The sequence below is a fragment of the Humulus lupulus genome, chromosome 7 (genome assembly GCF_963169125.1).
Source record: "Humulus lupulus chromosome 7, drHumLupu1.1, whole genome shotgun sequence".
NCBI classification, from domain to species: Eukaryota; Viridiplantae; Streptophyta; class Magnoliopsida; order Rosales; family Cannabaceae; genus Humulus; species Humulus lupulus.
Window position 1 is genome coordinate 121,558,173 of NC_084799.1, and position 27,222 is coordinate 121,585,394.

At 36.4% G+C, this 27,222-nt stretch overlaps 1 protein-coding gene and 1 non-coding gene across 2 annotated transcripts; one reads left to right on the forward strand and one right to left on the reverse strand.

Annotated features, from left to right (window-relative positions):
* Positions 1 to 10,192: 10,192 nt before the first annotated feature.
* On the reverse strand, positions 10,193 to 11,655 carry LOC133792133 (uncharacterized). The gene is made up of 2 exons (XM_062230054.1): positions 11,356 to 11,655; positions 10,193 to 10,834 (listed from the first exon to the last, which is right to left on the reverse strand). Exons 1-2 carry the CDS (start codon positions 11,653 to 11,655, stop codon positions 10,193 to 10,195), a joined length of 942 nt encoding a protein of 313 aa, XP_062086038.1.
* LOC133793154 (small nucleolar RNA R71) lies at positions 11,093 to 11,199 on the forward strand. Its single transcript, XR_009874612.1, has one exon. It is a non-coding gene; the product is annotated as a small nucleolar RNA R71 (small nucleolar RNA).
* Positions 11,656 to 27,222: the final 15,567 nt, after the last annotated feature.

Below are 27,222 nucleotides of genomic sequence, written 5' to 3' on the forward strand. Positions count from 1 at the left end.
GAACTCATTGGATCACCATTTGTGGTTGTGACTAGATTATCACTAGAGGCTTGGAATCGGGATCGTGCTTGTGGCTCATTTATTGGTAACCTGTGCTTGGACCAAAGGTAAGAAAACTGCACCCCATATGTGACATGCATGGTTATATTTGATGCATGTTGGATGTTTAAATATGATGCATGTGATGCATGAGAAACATGTGATTAGGGCATGCCATGAATATTGAATATGAAATTGTTCAGAGCTTGAGCCTCTGTGTATGCGTGATCTTAATTGTGCTAGTAATTGTTAAGCAAGCATGTTGAATGCCCCTGTATTTGGATGTTAGACATATGATATATGTTTGGTAGCATTGCTTACTTGTGCATGGCCCTGATCACTCAGATTTGGCATTGATCGTGTGTTACCAACCTGGGACCTAGTAACGGCATAAGCGTCATGAACGCAGGGCCGATAAAAGATTAGATCTAATCGACATCTGCATTAGATGACTCAACAAGAGCATTAATGCCGAATCGACCTCAAGTTCGATGAAAACTAAAAGTGCTTGTGTGACTTACCCATCGGTCACTCATCTATTTAAGCTAGTGACTTACCCATCAGTCACTCATCTATTTAAGCTAGTGACTGCCCATCAGTCACTCATCTGCTTAAGCTAGTGACTACCCATCAGTCACTCATCTGATTAGAGCCATTGCAGGAAAGCCCAGGTAACGATTTCGTTACACAGCTATGGGCACCGAGCCCCATAGTGACATGCTTGTCATTCACTCAGTATGGTTAATAGAACCTCCAAGTGATATTCACTCATCTGTACAGAGCTATGAGCTATGTATGATCATTCTGAGCATCACATGCATGGCTTTGGGCACTAAGCCCCGTAGTGACTTGCTTGTTGGCCACTCAGTATGGTTTACCAGAACCTCTAGTGTTAAATCACTCATTTGATTAGGATTAACTTGATAGCCATCCAATCAGGAGGGCAGGATTTCTTATCCTCGATTCCCCAGCATTGTTTGAATTTATTTGCATGCTTGAATAAAGCTATGTTTGCTAGTCATGCTAGATATGATTTGATATCATGATATGATTGTGCATGAGCAAATTGAGTTTTCTTACTGGGCTTCGACTCATGAGTGCTATGTGGTGCATGTAAAGGCAAAAGGAAGCTGGATCATCCTTGAGTTGGAGAGCTTAGGTGACGATGTGTACATATGCAGCTGCTCGACCACCACGGCCGAGGTTTGAAGAGGAACTAGGGTCAAACCCTGTTTTGCCGCTTAGATCGGTTGGTTGTAAATATTTTCTTGTAATAAACTTTAAAATTATATTTTTTTGGGATCCCAATGTATATAATAAACGTTATAGTGAAATGTTATATCTTAACCAAAATTTTTAATCCCTAAACCACTAATCAAACTTAGTTACACGATTTTGGCCAAATGAGTCGATTAGCGAGTTTAGCACTATTTACAAGGCACATTGTAACAGTCCCTGGAGTTTAGGGTGTTACAAAAACTATCCCCTCCTTACATGAATTTCTTCCTCGAAATTTTACCTGAGTAGCCTGGGATATAGATCTCACATATAAGATTCCAGTTCCCATGTCGCTTCCTTGACCTTACTGTTTTTGTATAATACCTTAACCAAAGGTAGAGCTTTGTTCCTCAGAATCTTGTTCTTTCTGTTTCATATCTAGACTGGTTGTTCCTCACAGGATAACTCAGCCTCCAATTCTAGATCCACATAACTCAACACATGAGTCTCATCTAACACATGTTTCCTTAACATGGAAATATGAAATACATTATGTACGACCAACAGTGCCGAAGATAAGGCCAATCTATAGGCCACCTAACTGATCCTGTCCAGGATTACAAACGGTCCTATAAATCTAGGGCTCAACTTGCCCTTTTTCCCAAATCTCCTCTCCCCTTTCCATGGTGAGACTCTAAGGAAGACCTAGTCTCCCACTTGGAACTCCACGTTCCTACATTTCAGATCAACATAACTTTTCTGTCTATTTTGTGAAGTGAGTATCCGAGCTCTAATCTTGTCTATAACCTCAATGGTCCTCTGAACTAATTCAGGATCTAAATATTTCCTCTCATTCATCTCATTACAGTGAATGGGTGATCTGTAATTTCTATCCTACAACATCTCATAAGGTGCCCCTCCAATAACTGGATAACTCCCTTTGATGTACCATCAGTCTGAGGATAATAAGCTGTACTAAACTCCCACTGTATACTCATCGCCTTTTGTAACTTTCCCCACAAATTGGAAGTAAAGATATGGTCCATATCCATCAGGATAGACCTCAAATTCAATGAAGGCAAACTATCTTTCTCACATAGAGATTTGCATGTTGGTCAACTGTATTGTGCATCCTTACTGATAAAAAGTGAGTTGACTTTGTATACTGGTCCACAATGATCCAAACTGAATCACAATGCATAATTCGTAGCAATTCTAGCTAAGACATTCCCCTCAATCCTTCCCATCTGTGGGTCACTCAACTATTTTCCTTTGATCCTCTCTAAAAGAGTAAACTCAAGCGTAATGTTGGCCAACTAGCCCACCAGTAACTCTACTCTAGTTCTGGTCATATCATTCAAATATCATGATGCATGGGCAATCACCTTTTCTGTCAATGAGGTGACATTCCTCAAGAATTATTTCACAAAACACATGTAATACCCTTCCCATTCAAGGAAACTCCTGACCTCTGAGGCGTTCCTTGGCCTTGGCCAATCTCTAACTAAGAGTACACCACAATATCGTCGATGAAGACAATCAAAACCAATTCAAATAATCCTTGAACACCCTGTTCATCTAATCCATAAAAACTACTGGGGCATTAGTCAAATTCAAAAGACATGATTCAGCACTCCTAGTGCCCATATCTGATATAAAAGGTAGTTTTCTACTTATCCTTCTCCCTGATCTTCAGCAGGTAGTAACCAGATCGAAGATCCACCTTGGAGAATACCGTCTTATTCAATAACTAAACTTTTAGTTCCTACAATTCTATTGAAGCTGTTCAATACAGTGCCCTAGACCTGGTTCTGTCCCTGGCATCACATAACCACCGTTATATCTCTTGGTGTAGAGGAAACCCTGAAAAATCCTTTGGAAACACATCCAGACACTCACAGACTAATCTGGTCTGTCTTGGTCCCATTAGAACGACATGAGTGGTATCCACCACACTAGCTAAGAGTCCTACGCATCCTCCTGCAATAGGTCTCTAGCTCTAAGTACAAATATCATAAATATACGTGGTCCACGCACAGTGCCAACAAATACAAGGGTTTCTCGCCCTCAAGCCTAAGGGTCACTATACTTTCCTTACAATCTATCGTATCGAAGTTGGTCCTAACCAGCTCTATCACATCAACTGATGAGTCATTTCCCACAATAATCTAACTCATCTTTAAAAATTACCAATAGAGTACAAAATTATCATCACAACGTAACCGTGTAATCTGCATATCAAGTCCATGCCTCTCTTAAATGCAACAAAACAAAGAGCAACATGGAATAAAAACTAGTCAGTATAATACAAAAATCAGAACTAGGAAGTTTACCTATCACTACTGAGGAACCAACCTCAGTCTCAATCTCTGACTCTAATTGCGTAGGAGCAAACACTTGAGCTGGAGTCTAGCTATCCGCCCCCTTTGGTTCATCCTTCCTTAGCCCTGGGAAATCCCTTTTGAGGTGCCCAATCATCCCACATAAGAAACATGTCTTTGCTCGGCATTCCCCCAGATGACGTCTCTTACACCGAGTGTATTTCAGGTTTAGTTTCCAATCCTCGTCCTCGGCCTGATGGCCTATCTGAGCACCTCAGAACCCCTTTTCTAGTCCAGAGGTACTAAATACATTGATAACTCTTCTTTCTTGATCATTGGGGCCACCGCCCCTGCCTGATCAAATAAACAGAGTTATCACTGCCTGAGCTCCGCTCTCTCCGGAAGTCTCCCTCCAAATCTCATTTCCAGTGCCCTCAACAACAAGGGCCCTCCCTAGAACTTGAGCGTAGGTAGAGATCTCATGAACTGGGGCGATTCTAACGCCCTGAGCTATTCTGGAATTCAATACCTAGATAAAACGCTCCTTCCAAGCCACATCTATGGGTACCATATCAAAAGCAAATTTGACCAACCCATCGAATTTGTTAACATACTCGGTTACTGTTGCGTTTCCCTGAACCAGGTTCAGAAACATATTTTTCCTAGCAGTCTTAACTGCATCACAATAATATCTTTCACTAAACAACTACCTAAATTACTCCCAATTAATCACAAATGTATCTTGTGTCTGGGATACCACTTCCCACCACGTCAGGGAATTTTCCTGAAACACATATGTAACACAGATCACCCTATCATGACCTACCACCCCCATACTGTCGAGGATGGAACTAATCATGCTCATCCATTACTCAACTATAGATGGATCTAGGCCTCCCTCAAACGCTAGAGGGTAATATTCCTGGAATCTTTCACAAAGAAATTCCCACCTATTCTCAACCCTAGGCTGAGCCCATACTGGTGCCACTCCTGGCATAACAAAGGAAGATGTGTTCCTTGACAGAACCTGCTATTTTAAACATCTGATCTCTTCCTCTTGCCTCTGCAATCTTAATTGCTATCTATAAACACCTGCTACCAATTCTGAGGGACAGGCGAAGGGCTTAGGCCCTAGCTGTAATTCCTAGCCTCAGTATAACCACCACCGGGTCCTATTAACTGCCTTGGGTACATAACCTCTCATTAATTCTACAGTCAATAACTTGACCCATTAAGCATGGCACATTCAAAAGCCTTCCCCATGGGAACAATCACACAATGCCACATTCACATACCAATGTGGTACCAAAATATATGCCCACAACATTCATGCACCAATCAATGACCCCTGCTCTTGCCAACAAAATATCATGCCCTTAACTCTAGCATGCAAATACACATTTATATATCAACTGAGTAGGTAATCACATAATCATATCAATAGTCAAGGGCCAGGCCTTATCAGAATCGCATGCTTCCTAAAAAGACACGCATGTAAAGCATTTATATGTTATTTAAGCAGTTAAACACAAAACCGCATAAATAGTCACCATACCCTGAGTGCAGCTTGTCTTTAGTGACGAGTGTACATTCCCAGCTTGTCTTCAGGAACTCTTAACCTTGGCACGCTCTAATACCAAGTTGGAACGCCCTACTACCTAGGGACTATTACACTGTGTATTTTAAATAGTGCTAAACTCGCTAAATGAGTGATTTGGCCATAATCGTGTAACTAAACGTGATTAACAGTTTAGGGTTAAAAATTTTGGTCAAAGAAAAAAATGTTTCACTAAAACTTTTACTGTATACATGGGATCCCAAAATACATTTAAAAGGTTAAATACAATAAAAGAGTTACAACCTGTCGACCTAAGCGGCAGAATAAGGTTTAACCTTAGTTCCTCTTTAAACCCTTGGCCGTGGTGGTTGAGCAGCCGCATATGTACACATCATCACCTAAGCTCTCCAACTCAAGGATGGTCCAACTTTCTTTTCCCTTTACCTGCACCGCATAGCACCCGTGAGCCGAGGCTCAGCAAGAAAACTTAAACATGCTCATAAATAGTTAACAACATATATCCAAATCATAACAAGCATGCCTAGCAGTAATAACTTTACTCATGCATGCATACAGGTACAAATAAATGATTATGGTATCATTCTAGGGCTTGCAGACCTAATCAGATGACCATAGAGTCAACCCAGGGTCCTCTGCCCTAAGTAGAAGACCATAGAGTCAACCTGGGGTCCTTTGCCCCGCCCTCTGTATAACCAGCTTTAGAGATAATCTAGTGTACTCGATGCAAAGTTTTCTCCGATCAATGGATCGGTCAAGCGTATGATGAACTCTTGGTTAGGCTAGATCATATGGACCAACGTTTAGCACGCTATTGCCCTACTTGACTAATAATTATATGTTGTAAGACCAGCAGTGTGTTAATGCTGACCTTGATAAATAAGTCAATTCTTTATGACCAGCACTCGTTGTGCTAATACCGTCCTTGACTAATAAGTCAATTCTTTATGACCAAAACTCACCATGCTAATGCCATCCTTGACTAATATGTCAATGCTAGGATATGGGACTAATAAGTCACCCCGGGTCCCTTAGCCCTATCCTCTGTATAAGCGTACCTGGCGCTGACCAGCACCCAATGTGCTAAGACCTTTCTTAACTAATAAGTGAATGATAGGATATAAGACTAACAAGTCACCCTGGATCCCTTAGTCCTATCCTCTATATAAACCTACCTGACACTTCTGGTTAGCCTAACCATAACGACCAGCGCTCTATTGCCGCCCATGACTAATAAGTCAATGCTTTTCGACCAGTGCTCAACACTATTGTTGTCCTTGACTAATAATTCAATGCTTTACGAGCAGCGCTCAACGCTATTGTCGTCCTAGGCTGATAAGGCAAGCCTTTCTCAATAAGATAATGCAAACATGCACATATCATATGTCAAATATCCAAATATAAAGCATTCAACATGCTTAATTAATAATCGCAAGCATAATCATAATCATGCACATTTACAGAGACTCAAGCTTTGTTCCATTCTATATTCATCATTTAGGCCATGCCATAATCGCATGTATCACATACTGGGTGTAGTTTTCTTACCTTTAGTCCAAGCATAGGTTACCAATAAACGATCCTCAAGCACGATCCTGATTTTGCCTTAGCGATAACCTAGTCACAACCATAATATATTCTCCCATAAAAAACGAGTAAATAAAGGCTTCCGGATCGTGTCCTAGCCTCTGGGACGTCGAAACCTACCAAACTGGGTAGTAGGATTGATCTCGAGCCCTTAGATTTAAGTTTCCATGACTAAAAACACAACCTGGCTGAAAATTCTCAGGAGGGCCGTGACTTGGCCCTAGGGTCATGGCGCACCTCCCAGACAGGTAGCCTTCTGCTTGGGCTTCAGGATGTGGGCCGCGACTTGCCCCTTAGAGTCATGGTGCGCCCCTTAGGTAAAACCCCTCCTGGTCCTGGGTTCACACAGGTCGCGGCACCCAAGAACAAGGCCATGACCCAACCTCGAACCCAACCATTTTCTACGTTTCCCTTTTTGAAAACCTTCAAAAAACCTATCCAAACATCTCCAAATCCCAAAAACAAAGTTCCCAGACATCTCAATGGCCCAAAAACATCAAAACTTAAACTTCAAACAACTCAAAAACTCATCAAAACATAAAATCCAATCAAAGCTTAAAAACTCGAAATCTCAAAACATAAAGCTTGGATTACCTCTCATTGAGTCATTTCCTAGTTAAATCCTCCGACTAACAAGATTCTAATCTTTCCTAGAATCGTTATGACTCTAACCTTGCTTGAATCCGAGTCCTAAAACTTGAATTTCCTTTGAAAATGTGACGAACGGTAAAAATGGAAAACGGGAGAGAGAGAACCTACTGAACGTTCTTTTTATTTCTGATAGGTTACTTCAAACTTAAGTAACCTCAAGCAAATCCCAATGCTCGAGGTCCCAAAAAGCCCCTCGGGGTAAAATAGTCAAAATTCCCAAAATTCTCTCCTGATCTCAATAATTCTCAATATATCATCATATAATCATTCCCATTACCCAATATCCCGGTAATGTACTAAATACCCAAAATACCCCTTAACTCACACCGAGTCAAATATGGGTTCCGTTGTGACTTTTCCACTAGCTTGCTCCCAAGGATCGTCTCGTGCCAAGTAACCCAAATACATCCACATAATAATGTGGTCCCACACATATATCACATATATGCCAAATATACCCATAACAGGCCAAATTATGAAAATTTCCCTTTTAATCAAAAATGGGCCCACATGCATATTTAATACACCTAAACATGCATATCAAGACATACTATAATATAACTCACATAATCATATAATGATACACACATATATATATATCACATAATCACATAATTTTCATAATTTGCCATCTTGGCCCCCTAATCAAGGCCCTAAGCCTTATTAGGTGATTTGGGACGTTACAAATACCATAAGCATACAACCTAAACAAATCAATCTTTCTCAACTTGAAACTCACAAACAATCCCCAAATTTCTCAAAATTTCATACTTTGGGAGAATTCATACTCCTTAAAAACTTTTTTTTTTTTCTAATGATACTACACTCCCCGAAACTTATTTCTTTATATTTTTATTTGGAGGGTAGTTCATTTTCAATATATATTTTTTTCTCTCAATTTTTATTATTTCATTGACATAAATTTCCAAATATAAAATCCATTACAAACCATCCCCAATCACTTTTCATATGCTCATGGTATATCAAAAGGAAAGATAAATAACAAAGTTTCAATTAGGCTCAAAATAAGTGTCAAACAACAAAAAGATTCACATTAAGCTCAAAATTGGGTAACTAGGGATTTAATATATTAAGGTTGGCATGAAATGCTCAATCGTTCCAAAGAATTGCTTAAATCATCTTCCTAAGCATGCATCATTCCAATTTCACCTCAATCAACAAATTATGCAAGTTCTGGACTATTTCCAAATCTTGATCCACAAATCCACAAACCCACTTAACATGCATATATTAAAGGATTGTAAGAAATTTATTAATTAAGGATTTCATTGTAATTAAAACTCAGATAAAAGATAATCACTATATTGATTTCACCAAGCACATAGATTCACATAGTTCTAAAAACATCATTCACATCACATGGTTATAAGTATCATCGACTTCAAACAAGCATGAATCATAATTATAAAAAACTAAATCAAAACAAATAAAACTAAAACAAAACCAAGTAATCCCTCCCCCAAACTTAAATAACACATTGCCCCCAATGTGTTACCAAAAGAATAAGGAAAGAAAAACGTACCAAATGACGCACCACATCAGTATGGTGGTTCTTTTTCCTTCTTTCTGGTAGGCGCGTTGAGGCTCTATACTATGGCACCGTGGCGCCTGGATCTCTCCAAAAATCCCTGGGCCTCTGACTTCTCAAGGGCCGCGACTCTAATAGGGAGGCGCCGCATCTTAAAATTGGTACCTGCATATTTTTTTCCTTATGTTTTTCAAGTTTTCACGATTTCCACGATTCATATTTTCAATCCGAAGTCTAAAAGTCCAAAATTCTAAAGAAAAATTAAAACAACATAATTTTTTTAACATTTATCATAAAAATAATTTTCCAATTAAAATAAAAGAACAAAATACTAAAAAGAACTTGGGATTCCTCCCGAATAGTGTTGTCGTTAATGTCATTTAGCCAGATGCTGAATTCCTCTTCAATTTCAACGTGGATCAAGTCCACCCCTCACATCCTTGAAGGCCATATGCCATGAGTGGATGCTCATTTATTGTTATTATAAATTGGTGGAACTTTACCTCGCTCATGTAACATTTGAATCCTCTCACTAAAGAACCATTTTAAACAATGACACACTTTTTGCATACCACTTTTAGCCGTGGATCTTCGCTTAGAGACTTCCAACTTGTTCTCTCCTCTTTTTACCACATCAAGTCTACAACAAGTTGGAATTTTCGTTAATGCAAAAAAATTAATTGTTACCTCCTCTTTTTGCACTCACAGCTTGAACTCACCCTTTTGTACATCGATTAATTCCTTACCAGTAGCCAAGAATGGCCTTCAAAGAATTATTGAAATATTCTCATCTTCCTCCATATCAAGAATAATAAAGTCTGCATGAAAGATGAATTTTTCCACTTTCACCAATACATCCTCAATCACTCCACGAGGATGTTTAACTAAACGATCCACCATTTGTAAAGACACGGTAGTAGGCCGAGCTTCTCCCAATTTCAACTTGTGAAAGATTGATAGATGCATTAGATTCACACTGGCCCTAAATCACAAAAAGCATTCGTCACCACTGAGCCCCCTATAGAGCATGGGATATTGAAACTACCATGATCTTTAAGCTTGGGAGGTGGCTTCTTTTGAAGTATTGCACTGCACTCCTTAGTAAGTGCCACTGTCTCATAGTCCCCCGATTTTGTTTTTCTTTGACAAATTTTCTTTCATAAAGTTCACATAACTTGGCATTTGTTCAAGTGCCTCTGCAAACGCGAAATTTATGTGTAGCTTTCGTAAGATATCCAAAAATTTAGAAAACTACATGCCAAGCTTCTTCTTTTGAAGCCTCCAAGGATATGGGATCTTTATATGGTGATTTATGCTTATTTCTGGCTGCTTTTCTAGGTTCTCTATAACATTTGACCCACTCATTTCCTTCTCCTTATCAACCACTTTTGGCTCTTTTAACTCCTTGCCACTACTCAAAGATATTGCATTGCACTGCTCTTTTAGGTTTACCTTAGCAGTGCTTGGTAAGTTCCCTTGAGCACAGTTTGTCATCAAAGTAGCCAACACCCCTATTTGAGTCTCCAAACTCTTGATAGATGCCCTGGATTCGGTCATGAACTGGTTCAGTACATCAGAATGTGCTTTGGGTTTTTTCATATGTATTGGTTGTTGTGGTTGTGGCTGTAGAGGTGGGAATTGTTGCTGATTTTGAGGGAAAGGCTGCTGTGCGGCTTGGTTATTTGTCCATGAGAAGTTAGGGTGATTCCTCCACCCTTGGTTGTATGACATTGAAAAGGAGTTGTTGGTTGACCTTTGAAAATTTCCTATGGCTTGGACTTGTTCCATAGGTATATTATTCATATCCATGGCAGGACAGTGATTTAATGGATGGACACTCCCACATGCCCCACATAAACTCTGTACTTCCATGGCTTGGGCTGACAGGTTGCTCTGTTGTAATTGTTTCGTTAATGTTGCCACTTACGTTATAAGCATGGAAATAGCATCCAATTCAATCATACCAGCCACCTTCTTTGTTTGTCCCCTCTCAGTTGGCCACTGGTAGTTATTCATTGCCACCCCTCTAACAATTCATAAGCTTCATTAGCACTTTTTCTCATGAACACACCTTTTGCTGCAACATCTATTATGGTACGAGTAGTACCATTCAACCCATTATAAACGTTGTGGACCAGCATCCACTTCTTTATACCATGATGTGGGCACTTCCTTAACAAATCTTTGAATCTCTCCCAAGCATCATACAGTGATTCTCCTTTCGTCTGGTAGAAATTATTAATTTCCCCTCTCAACTTTGCAGCTTTTGTTGGAGGGAAAAACTTTGCTAAGAAATTCTGGGCTAACTCTTCCCATGTTGTGATAGAATTAGCTTGCAGCAAAATTATCCAACTCTTTGCTCGGTCTCATAGAGAAAATGAGAATAATTCCAATCTGATTGCAACATCACTCACCCCATTAACCTTAAATGTTGCACACAGCTCCAGGAAATTGGCCACGTGCAAATTAGGATCTTCAATAGGCAACCCCCCAAGCTGAACAGTAGAGTGCACCATTTGTAATATTTCCGACTTGATCTCAAAATTATTCATAGCAATAGTGGGGTGTCTGATGCATGAATGCACTCCCGTGACAGTAGGAAGTACATAGTCTCTGAGTGTCCTTGGTCCTTGGTCTACTGGGACCTCTGCAATATTTGGAATATTATTAACATTAGCAACGTTTTTTGCTGCATTTCCTTGATTCTCGACCATGGAAATCTTCAACCTTCTCTTAATCTTTCAGTTTTTTCTGCAAGTTCTTTCACTTTCAAGATCTATCGGTATTAATTCATTTTGTCTACTTCGTCGCACATACCAATAATTCCTGAAAACAGAATATCAGCCACAAACCAAATGAATACTAAAATAAAAAACCAAATTTGAATAAAAATCTACTATGTTGATATTAAAAATACAGTCCCCAACAACGACGCCAAAAACATGTTGTGGAAAATATGTGCTACGCAATCGTAATAAGTAATAAAGTGATAAATCAAGTATCGTTCCCACAAAGACTATTATTAACTACCAAAAATTAATCTTCAATTCTAATTGATTGACAAATAATGAATTCTTAATTTATAAAACTAATAAAATAGAACAATAGAGAACACAATACTAAATGTTAATTTAATGGTATAAGAATTAGGGTTATTAATTTCATCAACTTTCCACCTACGTCTTTCGAATGTGAATTTAAGAATTTCTATCTCTATTGCGATAGCGAATTACAATTGTAAATTATTGATAAGGTCATTTTTTGTATTAATATTTGATAAGTTTTTCCATGCTTAGATGTTGTTATGATAGCATTTTTAGTAGTTTTAACTTAGTTTCATGATTCTACAACATATTTTCTACATTGCATTTTATGATGATAAATCTAACATTTTGATGGCAAGTGTAGTTTATAAATCATTGGTTGAAAGGAGACTCACTAAGATGAGGTTAAAATGAAGTTTTAGGAGCATTTCAGGCTTTCGGGATTGAAATGTTGAAGTGGCGGCAATGTACAAGTTATCTATGGTCGAGAATTGAAGAAATTGAAGATAGGCCGCGACCCATAAAATTCAGGCCGCGACACTTTAATTGGAATTGACGTTTCAGATTTTTTTGTTCCAGACGGGCCGCTGCCCAGTTTTTTCAGACCGCTGCTTGCGTGGCCAGTTTTGCCTATATTTTGCTTTAGATCGCGACATGCATTTTCCAGGCCACGGCTTGCGACGTTGTTTTTAGATTTTTAATTACATTTTAAATATAATTTAAAGGAGACTATAAAAGATTATTAGGGTTAATTTGAGTGTAAGTTTTTATTACGGTTTTTGAGAGAAAAAGACTCAAAAAAGGCTGGAGAGAAGACCACAACACTACAATAGTATTGTTAATCAATCTAGTTTCTTTTCTTCCCTTAATCTCTGTAATTTTAATTATGTTTGTGATTATGATTACTATTATGGAGTATGTTCTTTTTAGGTTAAGGGTTAATTCAAAACCCAAGACATGAATTCTTGATTGTTGATAATGAGTATTATTCTTTAATTTCTCTCAATATTAAATTGTTTCTATTTTTCCAATTGAATGTTATGAATTTTGTGATTTATTGTTAGGTGGTCAACTAATTAAGGGTTTAAAGTATTCAATTGTCAGCTTAGAATTACTACTCACCTAATAGTTTATGATTCTAAGTGTAAGTGATAAATTGCAATTGATAGTGATGTCAAAAGAATTGTTGATTGTGATAAAAAATAGAACCTAGGTTACATGAATTATATGCTTCATTAATTTATTGCCTAGATTAACTTGTCTCCATAGGACTTAATGCTTTATCTAAGTTAAATAGATTGCATGCTTCATAGATTTATTGATTAGCTAAAAAATTTAATTATTGAGCGCTTTGCCTTGATTACTTGTAATAGGGAGACTGGGATAATTGTCTGCTTCAGCGTTATCTGCGAGGTTAATAGTTTAATTGAGAAATTGGAATAATATTTATTATTAGTGATTGGGAATAATTGTTGTGGAGATTAACCTTTAACTATTTCTTAATATCATAATATCAATCTTTATTTGCCTTCTAGTGTATGTTATTAAATTTTGAGTTCAAAATCTAAATCCCCTTTTTAGTCTTAGTGCTAATTATTGAATAATAAAGTGAACAATAGTCCTCGTGGGTTCGACCTGTGCATGCTATTATACTAAAATAATTGAAAGAAAAATAATTGTTGAATTTGTTGTGGTATATGACATGCATCAATTATATTCTTACTAGTACTTATAATTCTCTACAATAAGAAATCTCCTACATCTCTGTGGTAAACTAACATATTGCAGGCATTAAACACATATTCCCAAAGTTACACAAATCATACAGGTACTCTCGTCCAATATAAATCTATGATTATTTGAATACAACATATTTATCCTTCACTTCCTAGATCTCAGGTTAAAATCATATAAATCATGTAAATGGTGATCAAGCATTAAACACAAGTCAAACAATTCACAATATTGATAAGAAATTCATAAAAAATGCATTAGATAATCATAAGGTTTCAAGAGAATTCTTTAACACCCTAAATAAGAAAATTTGTTCATGATAAACATAATAAAATCCATCAAACTATATATAAACATCACTACAAGAGAAAGTAAAAGAAAAAGAAGAAAAATAATGATAGAACTAGTTGAACTCCAAGATTTTGCCTCCACAGAGTGTTCCTTGAGTCTCTCCTTAGCATTACCCCCTTTCAGAAATCTTCATAATGTTTCTTAAATAGTAGTTTGTGCTCTGAACGTGAAATTCCTCTTTTACCTTTGCTTAAAATTCCCTAATATGAATGTTGACCCCTTAGGCGTCGTGGCCCTCTAATGAAGTGTCGCGGCCCGTGTCCAGGAACCGAAGTCTGCCTCGTCTCTGACTCAACAAGCGTCGCGGTTCTAATGCTGGTGTGCCACAACCAAAATTATCCAATCAATAGCACTGCGACTCTCAAAGGTAGCACCGCGTTCCTCGACTTCTCAAGATTCAGTATCTCTGTCTAATCACAACGTCGTGGCTCTAATGCTCATAGCCACGACTCAAATCCTTTTTTTCACCAAATCACATATTTTCGAAGCCAAACACAGTCATTTATCAATATTCCATAAATCCTGAAATATTAACAATCGAAGGTAACAAAAGCGTCATACTGCACAAACATAACTAAATAAGCTCAAAAAATTCCCTAAAACAGTTTCTAAAACACTATAAAAACTACTCTATCAATGGCAGTCATTAAGGAGTAATTGAGCTTCATGGAAGATAATGAATCTCTTTGAGTTCGCCTAGAGCTCCTCGGAAGGAAAGTCTTACTCGTGTTAGGTCTAGGGAGCACTTTGTAAAGGATCTGATCCCCACTTTTAGTATTGCTAAAATGCTGCCTGAGCTCCATAGGACCTTGAAACCCCAAAGCTCCTCAAATCCTAATACAAGTGACTAGTGGACTAGGGTTAATTAATAACCTAAACCACGTAAATCTTGGTGTTCTTTTGTACATTTCTTTAAGCATTTTGTTTAATTAGTAGAAAGCAAAAAAGGCATTCAACATTTTGGTGCTTTCATGAGAGCTTGAAAAAAGTTTTGAAGATACATCCATGGTGACTACCGGACGCAACGTCACCGAGGAAATCCCACCGTCGCTGAGGGAGAAGAGCCAAGTCGACCACCTCCGCCTGCAGCTACAACGAAAATGAGGGGTATAATGATGAGGATGGGGATGACTACTATGATAGTGAATACTCCCAGCTGTTTTACATGGAGGAGCCATGAGAAGTGGTGTCCCTTAAAGGTCGAATCATTTCCCAGCAGCAAAAAATATAGGCCCAGGAGGGTAGTATTGCCGCCTTACAGGAGGTGCTTAACATCATGAAGGCTACTTTGGTGGCTCAAGGGCTGCAAGTGGACCCTTATGGCGAGGTACCACCTAGGCAGGCACTTGGCGTGCCACCTGCGCACCCAGATAGAGTACCACCTGCCCCACCAGTGGGCGCCCTCTTCGAGCACCCAAGTTGAAGTTGGAGTACCCCCATGCCTCAGGCTCACGAGAAAGAGAAAGTTGAGCCTTCTCAAAAGAGAATGAGGACTTTTCGGGCCTTCGAGCCCATTCACGTCCCGAGAAAGGCCAACGATTCTGATTGTCATGGTGCCCGAGGGCACTGCCAGGTTACTAGCATCCGTGGAGCCTAGGGCCTTTCGCCTAGGCCCGCTGCGACAGACTGCGCCAGGCTTGGAGGTGGTGTCCTACCAATTCCTTGACAATCCCAAAGAAACCCTGTACAAGGGGATAATTAACAAGAGAAACGTCTCCAACAAATGAGGACAAGGAATTAGCATCTCGGTTAACAATGAATTGTTAGGAGTATGTCCTCAAAGCATGTAAAAAACATTTATTATTTCGATGAATAAATAAACACAATGATTTATTATTGTTATATTTAGATTATTAAATTATTGTTTGAATAATTTTGTAAATATCAGAAAAATTCCATATTCATTATTGAGGATGTGATCTTGTATTAGTACGAGAGAATTAAGATCACATGAATGAATAAAAATAGTCAATAACAACAAATTGAAGTTATGGAATTCTTTAATTGGGGTTGTAAGTATGGTTTTTCTGAGTATCATGTTGATAGAAATAATCTAGATTCAAATTATTGATGTAGTAAGACATCTCGGTAAATGTGCTTTATATAATATGATTATATATGACATGGATTGATATGAATAAAAGTCTTTATCGAAAAAACATTTAAAAATAAAGACTTGTAATTCATATCATAACTGATGATCATTTATAGATCTACCTAAATCATGAGTGTTCATGAACTCCTACTCATGTTTATTAAATCTTTTGATTCATTCGTTAAGGTCTCTTCATAGAATGAGGCTAATGACTTTTATTTTGGAGATATAATATCATGGATGGCTGGGAACATGTATCAACAATACGTAATCTAATCTTTCCTAACAGATCATATATTAGTTCCCTTAAAGGTTAATTCTGGAACTGAATGATTTTGAGCTCAAATCTATAATTAGATTATAGATTAATTATTCACTAGTGAATTAATGGTACTTAAGGAATAAGAAGTCAATTAGAAAGGTAAAATGGTAATTGTTCCATTCTAATTTATGAACTAAATAATTAGAGGGTTGAACTATTGTAAGATGGTTATATCAATGGACAACTTAAGATAAGATTTCTGTAAAAATATATCTATAACATAAAGAGTGCAATTCTGAATTTATAGTGGAGAAATATCAGAATTAATAAATTAACTATAATGATTAAGGAGTTTATTCATTTAGTTTCAATTTATTGGAGCTTAATGTTATAGGTCCATGGTCCCCGAAATGGCTCAAACAAACACTGACAAAGGTAAATACAAAAATGGGCAAAAAGACTTATTTGATAAGTAAAATATTTTTCTATGCACTAAACATAATTATTGTATAATTATGTATAATAAATTAATTGAGAATTAATTAATTATTTGATTTAACAAAAATATAATTAATTTTGAATTAATTTATTTTTGGGATTTTTTGTATTTAAATAATAAGAAAAAAATTAGGAAAAATCACATGCCTTCCTTGGTATGTGGTACATGTGTAGCACAGTGCTCAATCACTGTGCTACACGCATAAGAAGCTCTTGGTAGTTTCTTGGTTCCACAATTTTAGTTATTTAAATATTAAATAAATAATGAGATATGGTAATATGATTAAAATATTATTATTTAAACAAAATCTGATAACTGATTAGTTATTTTCAAATTGTTTAAAATAACTAATATTTTATTTTTAATATATTGGATATATTAAATATAGGATATCCATTTTTCAGAACGATACTTTTCAGGGAAACAAAATATATCGTGAATTCTCTTTGAGAAAAAGAGAACAGTGATACAAGCATAGGTCACTGTTCTTCACAAGGTTAGGTCCAAACTTTATCAGATCTCATGTGTTGAGAACATCTGATAAATAGATTTTGCCAATTATTTTGTATAGCGAGCCCACACTCATTCTTTGTGTGCTGAGAACATTTTGAAAGATCTTGGTATGAGATCTCAAGGATTTTTTCCATACAAAAAGATAGCAACAAGGAAGGACTTGAGGTAATTTTCTGTTTATATCTTTGATTCAATATATATATGTATGTGAAGAAGTAGATCTAGAAATCTTGTGGGGTTAAATTAATAATTTTGATTGTTGTTCCACTACGTATAATCTTTTATTTGATCTATAAAAACCAACAAATGGTACCGGAGCCATCTTCACATATATATATTGAATTTGTGTGGGTTTAGTTTTATGCATTTATTTATTTTTGCTGAAACAATGGATGGATTAACATGATTGAATGCATGGGAATGTTGAATCGTTAATTGTATGATATTTTGGGTTAGGATTTGTTTATGATTAGATCATTGTGTAAGCCATTAAAAGGTATAGGATTTATGTAATTTTATTTGGTTTTTGACACCATAAAATTGTAATTCCGATCACACAAAAGTCAAAACGGAACCCGGGATTCAGAATTCAGCCACCGTTCCTCCGAGCCGCTGCTGGGGACGTCGTATGGACTGTAAGGTTCCGTACAAAATGGTCCCGGCAGCACCAAATGGTACCACGTGTCCCCGTCTTGCTGGTCCAGATTTTTTTTATTTTTCTGAAATTATTCTGTTATTTTTTAAAAATTTTAAAATGTTAAATATCCTATTTATTAGAAATTTGATATTTAAATAATGAGATAATTTTGTTATCCTAACAAAAAAAATTTGAAAATATTATTTAATTTAAAAAAAAATAACAGATTTTAATTAATTTGGTTTTAGTTTTAATTAAAAGTTGTTTTAATTAAAAAGGAAAATAAAATAATGATTATTTAAAAGTTTTGTTTTAATTAATCAAGATAATTAGAAAATTGTTTTCATATTATTATTCTAGACCAACAACGACACATATCCTACCGAAAGTAAAGTAAAGAATCCCGATGGAGATCAAGGCAGTTTTATTTTATTTTATTTTAATTTTATAAAGAGGTTGTAAAATTAGAAATACTCAAATGCACCCGGTTCAACATTTATTGTTTATTTATTTATTTAAATAACTTTTTTCATGTGATTGATAACATATTCATGCATTTTGTGCCATACATAAAAACACACATAGTCATAATCATGCATCTCATTAGTAGAAACATGATTATTAGGATTGTCCTATATGTTTATATGATTTGTTTTGCGAAACCAATTGCATATAAATTACTTAGTTTTATTTTTGAAAACTTGGTAAAATATCACACCAATTTATTTTAAGTCTTTATGACTTAATTTCTCTAAACCAACTTTATTTAAAAAAAAAATTTGAGTAAAGTTTAGATGAACATAATTGGTAATTTAAAATTGGATATGGACCTAGAAACTTGCTTTCTTTCCAATTTTTATTATTTTCATAAAGTTTAAAGAATATATAATGAATTTGGAATTGATTAAGTGAAAAAAACTTATTTCAAAATAGTGAGTGGGAGAGAGTTGATATCTCAAACATAACCCGTGGTCTTAATTATTAATATAAAACCGTGAGATGTGAATAGCGCCTCACGACGACTTTGTTTTCGTCCCCCTAAGGAATGTGTCTAGACATGTCAATAGCAATGTTATATTTCTTACAAAGATAGGAACTAATGATGTATTTTAGGTTTGACCGACCCTAAGGCGGCATGTCCTAAGTTATGTCATGAACTCTGAAATAATGGGTTACACTCACAAAGTTATGATTAAGCATTTGCAGTGGATAGTCATAACTTGACCAAACTAAGCGGTACTTTAATGTTTAAATGAGAAAATAATGAGTTATTTTAAGTTTTAAACAATAAAGATAAGAATGTCTTATAAATTCTCTAAGATTAATTTGACCGACCCTAAGGCGGCACTTTGATTGTTAGAAAGTTTTATCGTAGAAATTAAACTTTATTTTATGTGTTTTAATTGTGCTCATGCATCACGTTTAATTTTTGAAACTTTGATATTTATTTTTCTAAATATAATAATATTTGTATTTATTTATTTATTCCCAGCAAAAATGTCTATTGGTGAATTACACACCGATGCTTTTCTCAAATCCTTGGTTTTTGAACCTGAAAATATGCAACACTGGTTTCGAGGAATGTTGACCATTTTTTCTTATAAGAAGATGATGTCAACAGTCTGTGAAAAAACTCCAACAGAACTACCTCTGGCTACTAGCTATGAAGCAGAAGAAAAATAAGAAAATTGGATGAAATCCGATCAGTTGGCACGTTATTGCATGCTTTCAATCATGCATGCGAAACAAAGGAAAAATATATACACTATGACTCAGCACATGAGATGTGGAGAGCAATGGCAGAGGAAGTCTTTGTTGAGTGTCATCATTTATATCAAACGAAAAAGGAAATAAGATTTACATATATTTTTCAACTTTGAATAATAGATTCAAATATTATGAATATCAGATTCAAGTTTTTGGATAGTAGATTAAAAAATATATGCCACTAATCTATTTTTCTTTTGTTTTTCCTTTCGCAGAATCAGAACCCTGAAAATGAGGAAGAGACTGGTGAGGATTTTGATAGCGAGTAAAGAGCTGAAGGAGTTGGAGAGTAGTTTTTATTTAGTAATTTTATTGTTAGTTGAACAATTTAAATTTCTTTATTTTGTTTTAGAAATTTTAGATTTCTTTAAACAAAGAAAAATACAGTCTAGAAATTTAGTTTATTATTAGTAATTTTGATTATTAATGTTTAGAAACTTATTTTTGTTTTTGCATAACATTTATTTCTTTATTAATAAAGTAGTTATTATTTAAAGAAATTATCTATTTACTTGTTATGCAAATGCTTTGGGATAAACAAAGTTTACATACTTATAATGAATGACAAATTTTTTATAATTCTGAATTATTTAAAACAACTAATCCTAATTCTATTAAACTGATTCCAATAGTGAAACATATCTGTAGCACTTGAGATTGGACCATATTGGTCTAGACAAAATAAATAGGCTTGTAAAGGATAGTCCTTTAAGAGAACTATCTATTGGATCTCTCCCTATTTGTGAATCATGTCTATAAGACAAAATGACCAAGAGACCTTTCTCTGCTAAAGGTTCAAGAGCCACAGAACCACTTCAGCTAGTACATATGTAGAGTCCAAGAACTTTACTTAGCTAGTTAGATAGTAGTAGCAATAGTAATAGCTAGTAGTAGTTGTAGTATGTTTATGACTGTTGATTTTGGTTCAAGCCGGGACTTAGTTGGAAACTCCTAGCAATAGTTATGGATTTTATAAGTTTAACCTATAGTTTAAGAATATTAATTATAATATAAGGTTTGATTAATATTTCTGGTTATTAATATAATAATTATTATAACATAAGGTTTAGATAGAGCTAATAAGAATATGACACTTGTCATGAGCATGGTTATTCCTAAGGTTTAGATAGAGCCAATAGGATTATGACATTTGTCATATGCATGATTATTAAGGAATTATTATTTTAATGATAAAATAAGGGGAATATAAGACTTAGTCTTCATCTGTTAGGAGCATGAAATTTGTCACAATTTTATTTATTTGTGGATTAGGTTGTTATTTAGATAATTAAATAGATTTTCGTAACTTTAGGGTACTGTAACTTCTGACCTATTTTTGACCTAGTTATGCTATGAATTTCGAAAAATAGTATTTCTAGATAGTTGTAGATAATTGAATTAGCTTTCTAACTATATAATGATAGTCTAAATTGGATTCCTACAGCTCTAGATATGTTGATTTTACTGTAGGTGAGTTTAGAGTTACGAGATTTAGGGAGTTAGAAGTTAGGATTCTATTTGTTTTTATTATTTTTGTTTTAAAAATCAAGCTTTGACTCCTTAAATCTCTCTGAATAATTTGACCAAGTCCTAAGCCTTCGGCTGAAGGATATTCAAATATTTTCAATTAAATTCATTATTTTTATTCAAAGACAAAAAGAAGATTTTTATTCCTAAGCCTTCCAGGTGCTAGTGAGACTATAGAGTGATAAACACTTGGGTTGGGGTTATAAGCTTAATCATTATAAGCTTAATAAACACTTGGGAAGTAAGGTTATAGTGTATTTCAGTTTCGAGGTATAGTTCGGTCATAGAAGCATTCAAGGTATTCCTTATTCTAGTTCCTTTCTGTATTGTTCTTATAGTTTTTCTACTCAAATCCTAACTCGTATTCTCTATTCTTGGTTAGGCATCTAAGATCTTGAATGTAAGATTCTTATTGGTAAGTATCTTTTCGATGGTGTAGTTAATTCTTTTCATCCCTTTTCTTTAGTATACTCACCTCTTTATTATGGTTTTTAGGAGTGTTCCAAAATCCCGACTTTGTTCTCATCATCCCGGTATATTGGTAAGGAAAATAGGATAGTTTTATATGCTTATATGTTATTTTGATATGTTATGATAAGTTATGCTATAGTATGTTATGTTATGTTTTCTTATGTTTCATGGTTATGATTTACCCTACCTCAGATATTAGACAGGGGACATAGATGGGTTATCATAAACCTACCATGTGATCTAACCTACCTCAGATATTAAAAAGGGGACGAAGAGGGTTTATCACATGTTTTAATGGCCATTAATAGTATAGTCTTATATGATGCACGTCTTTATAGATATATGTCATATGTTTATAGCTTATAGTTATGTGTATGATTATGTTTCATCCTTGTAGTAGATTTTCCTTGCTGGGCATTAGGCTCATTCCTTTATGTTTTATATGTGCAGGAAAATAGTTATGGCGGCGGAAAGATTCTTGGCAGCTTGGGGATGTGTATTGAGGCAGGATGGAATCGATGGATTGAGCGTTCGATTAGAGGATGAAGTTTTTTTTAGTCTTTTATTTATGATTTCTATGTATTATTTTTCCGCACTTAATTTTGTAACCAATTTATTTAAGTTATGTTTTGTTTTATTTTCAAAACAACAGGATCCCATATCCTAAATGAATTTTTATGTATTTAACCTTTACTTTACAGTTTTTAAATAAAGTTATGGCTATTTCATATGCACGTTTTCTTAAGATTAGTATAGTAGTTATTAATGGTCCAAGGTCTAGAATAGTTGGGTCGTTACAACATATGGATGTTTGCGGTCCACTTAATGTACAAGCAAGAGGAGGTTATGAATATTTCATCACTTTCATTGAAGATTATTCAAGATATGGTTACCTATACTTGATGCAAAGAAAATATGAAACTTTTGGAAAGTTCAAAGAATTTCAAGCCGAGGCTGAAAAGTAATTAGGTAAATCACTAAAAGCTCTTAGATCTGATAAAGGAGAAGAGTACTTGGATTTTTAATTCGAGGACCATTTGCATGAGCATGGCATTCAATCCCAACTCACAACACCTAGAACACCACATCAAAGTGGTGTTTCAGAAAGACAGAATAAAACGTTATTAGATATGGTTAGTTCAATGATGATTTTCTCATCATTACCAATGTCATTCTGGGGCTATGCGATTCAATGTGTTCTATACATATTGAATGATGTTCCATCTAAGTCTATCCAAAAGACACCCATAGAATTATGGAATGGTTGTAAACCTAGTTTACACCATTTTTTGAATTTGGGGGTGTCCGGCACACGTGCTTAAAGGAAAGACCGGGAAGTTGGAAACACGCTCTGAAGTGTGCATGTTTGTGGGATATTCCAAAGAGACTAGAGGTGGATTTTTCTATAGTCCAAAAGATAAAACATTTGTATTGACAAATGCAAATTTTCTTGAATATGACTATGTTAATAACCACAAACCTCGCAGTAAGGTTGTACTGGAGGAGATGGTCTCGAATGAAGTTGCAAAGTCACCAGCAATAACCAATGAAAAACGGAAAGAGGAAACTGCTAGTTCTAGTCAGAATAGTAGAGAACTTAGTCGTAGTGGGAGGGTTAGTAAGCAACCCACGCACTATGAACACGAACTTCAAATGCTTGTGTCTGACATAAACAAAGACGATCCATTGACATTTAAAGATGCAATGAATGATTCTGACAAGGAAAAATGGCAAGAAGCCATGAACCAAGAAATAGAATCGATGTATTCCAATTCTGTCTGGGTTCTTGAAGATCCACCTGAGAATATCAAACCCATTGGTTGCAAGTGGATATTCAAGAAGAAAAGAGGAGCGGATGGGAAAGTAGAGACTTTCAAAGCAAGGCCTGTAGCCAAAGGTTACACAAAGAAAGAAGGGGTTGACTATGAAGAAACCTTTTCTCCTGTAAGAAGGGGTTGACTATGAAAAAACCTTTTCTCCATTATCCATGCTAAAATCCATTCGTATACTCTTGTCCAAGCTGTGTGCATGGATTACGAGATCTGGCAAATGGATGTAAAAACAACTTTTCTGAATGGCTACCTTGACGAAACCATTTACATGTCTCAAGTAGAAGGGTTCAAATTAAAAGATCATGAGCAAAAGGTTTGCAAGCTTCTTAGGTCCATTCATGGACTCAAACAAGCTTCTAGATCTTGGAATCTTAGATTTGATGACACAAGTAAAACATTTGGTTGTTGAACAAAATGTTGACGAACCTTGTGTCTATAAACAAATCAAAGATGGTATAGTAGTATTCCTCGCTCTTTACATAGATGATATATTACTGTTGGATATGACGTAACATCATTATCAAGGGTAAAGAACTAGTTAGCTGAACAATTTCAAATGAAAGATTTGGGAGAAGCCAAGTATGTTCTGGGCATTGAGATTCTTAGAGATAGACAGAACAAAACTTAGGCACTATCTCAAGCAACTTATATTGATAAGGTGCTAGAACGCTTTAATAAGCAAAACTCCAAAAAGGGTGATATGCTAACCCATTATGGAGTATTCCTTTCCAAGGAGTAGTGTCCAAAATAACCTCAGGAAGAGGAAGAGGAGACAGTATCCCTATGCCTCAGCAGTAGGCAGTCTGATGCACGCCATGTTGTGTACAAGACCTGACATTTGTTATGCAGTAGGGATAGTCAGCCGTTATCAATCCAATCCTAGATTGAGTCATTGGATTACAGTGAAGAATATTCTCAAGTATCTCAGAAGAACAAGGAACTATATGCTAGTATATTCGATTAGTGACCTTGAACCTACTGGATACACTGACTCAGATTTTCAATCTGACAAGGATAGTAGAAAGTCTACTTCTGGATCAGTATTCACTCTTGGTGGTGGAGCAGTTTTCTGGAGAAGTATTAAGCAATCTAGAATAGCTGATTCAACCATGGAAGCGGAATACATAGCAGCTTGTGAAGTAGATAAAGAAGCAGTTTGGTTAAAAAAGTTCTACACGGATCTGGAAGTGGTTCCAGAAGTGGAGAAACCACTTGTTCTTTACTGTGACAACAATGGAGCAATGGCTAATTCTAAAAAACCAAGAAACCACAAGAGGGGAAAGCATATAGAGCACAAATACCACTTGGTCAGAGAAATCATACATAGAGGAGATGTGTCCATTCTGAAAATTGCATCAGAACACAATCTAGCAGACCCGTTCACAAAGACGCTTCCTGCAAAGCAATTCGAGGGTCATGTACGTAATATGGGATTGAGAGAAATGCCTCACTTGCTTTAAGTACAAGTGGGAGATTGTTAGGAGTATGTCCTAAAAGCATGTAAAAGACATTTATTATTTTGATGAATAAATAAATACAATGGTTTATTATTGTTATATTTAGATTAGTAAATTATTGTTTGAATAATTTTGTAAATATCACAAAAATTCCATATTCATTATTGAGGATGTGATCTTGTATTAGTATGAGAGAATTAAGATCACATGAATGAATAAAAATAGTCAACAACAACAAATTGAAGTTATGGAATTGTTTAATTGGGGTTGTAAGTACGGTTAGCACCCATCAAGGCACCCAGCGGGAGCAAGCGTGGGAGAAAAGACAAGGGTAAGAAGACCAAGAGAACTGACGCTCCTGAGTTGAGATACACTCCTTAGTAATCTGAGTACACTTACTTGGTGGATTCTTGGGAAAACATTTTCCTTGCCACAGAGCGGCAAGTTCACTATTGGAAACCTCAACCTATTCAGAGGTATAGGGAATGAAGAGACACCACGAAGTTCTGCAAGTTCCATAATGACGTTGGACACCACACTGATGAATGCATAAAACTTCAAGATGAGATTGAAAATCTCATTAAGTTGGGACATCTTCACCAGTGCGCCACTATTGGAGCACGCCCTGCTGAGGCTTTGGCCAAGTACATACGGTTCCACAGCAGGCGGCCTATGGATCTCCATTGGTGAATGGGAGAGTGGGGACGATATTTGGAGGACCCCACATTGGAGGAACATCAAAGGGCTCAAAGAGTCATTATGCGCTGGCCCTAAATCAAGATGATGAAGGACTGGCGTTAGCCTAGCTCCCTGCACGAATGTATAGGAAGACAAATCAAATCATCAACTTCGATGGTGATGATGATCAAATAGTGCACTTCCCACCACGATCTATTGGTGATCGAGAGCCATATTTCCAACAAGATGGTTGCTCGGATCCTGGTGGACAGTGGGAGTTCCGTGATCGGGTTGACGACAAGTGACATTTCCCCTTGCACCTCAAAACTTTAAGGGTTCTTGGGTGAAATTCTGATTCCAATTGTGGAGGTCAAGTTGCCAGTGACACTTGGATAAGTGCCTCGCTAGGCCTTCAAGTACTGCACTTTTGTGGTGGTAGAATGTTCCTCCACCTATAATGCCATCCTTGATTGTCCGGATCTGGTGGAGTTTGGAGTAGTTACTTCCATTCTCCGCCTATGCATTAAGGTCCCCATGGAGTTGGAAATTGGCACTGTATGTGGGGACCATCTAGTGACGGTGGTCGAAGTAGTAGCCTCTGTGTAGCTTCATTCGGTAAAGATGGAGGTCAAGGCTATTCTGGAAGAGAGAGAGAGAGAGTCCAACAAGTTGGAACCTAGGGTTGGAGATGACAGGACTATCGAGCCCAGGGAGGAAGCTGAAGAAGTCATCCTTGACAACTCCAACACCGAAAGAAAAATTAAGGTTGGGAAGAACCTCAAGGCGGAGGTTCGAGAAGCTTGGGTTAGCTTTCTCTGTGAGAACCATGACAGTTTTACCTAGTCTGACGCAAACATGATGGGAATTGATTCCAACAACATCTGCAACAACTTTAACATAGATCCAAATGTTGCCCCAATGTAACAAAAGAGGAGGACAATGGACCCAACTAGGGGGAGGCATTGAAGGCTGAAGTTGACAAGCTTTTCACAAATGGCTGTATCTGAGAAGCACGATATCCAAAGTGGTTGTCCAACCCAGTGTTGGTGCCAAAGCCTAAAGAAACCTAAAGAACTTGTATCGACTTCTATGACCTCAACAAGGTCTGCCCTAAGGATTACTTCCCTTTGCCAAAGATTGATCAGATGGTTGATGACACCTCCAGGTATGAGCTCCTCACATTCATGGATGCCTACTCGGGGTATAATCAGATCTCCATGCATGTTGCAGATCAGGAGCACACATGCTTCCGAACAGACAAAGGCATCCACTTCTATAAAGCGATGCCTTTTGGCTTGAAAAACCCTGGTGCCACGTACCAAAGGTTGGTAAATAAAATGTTCAAAGACTAGCTTGGCCGAAACATGGAGGTGTATGTGGACAACATTCTCATGAATTCCAGAACAACCCTCGA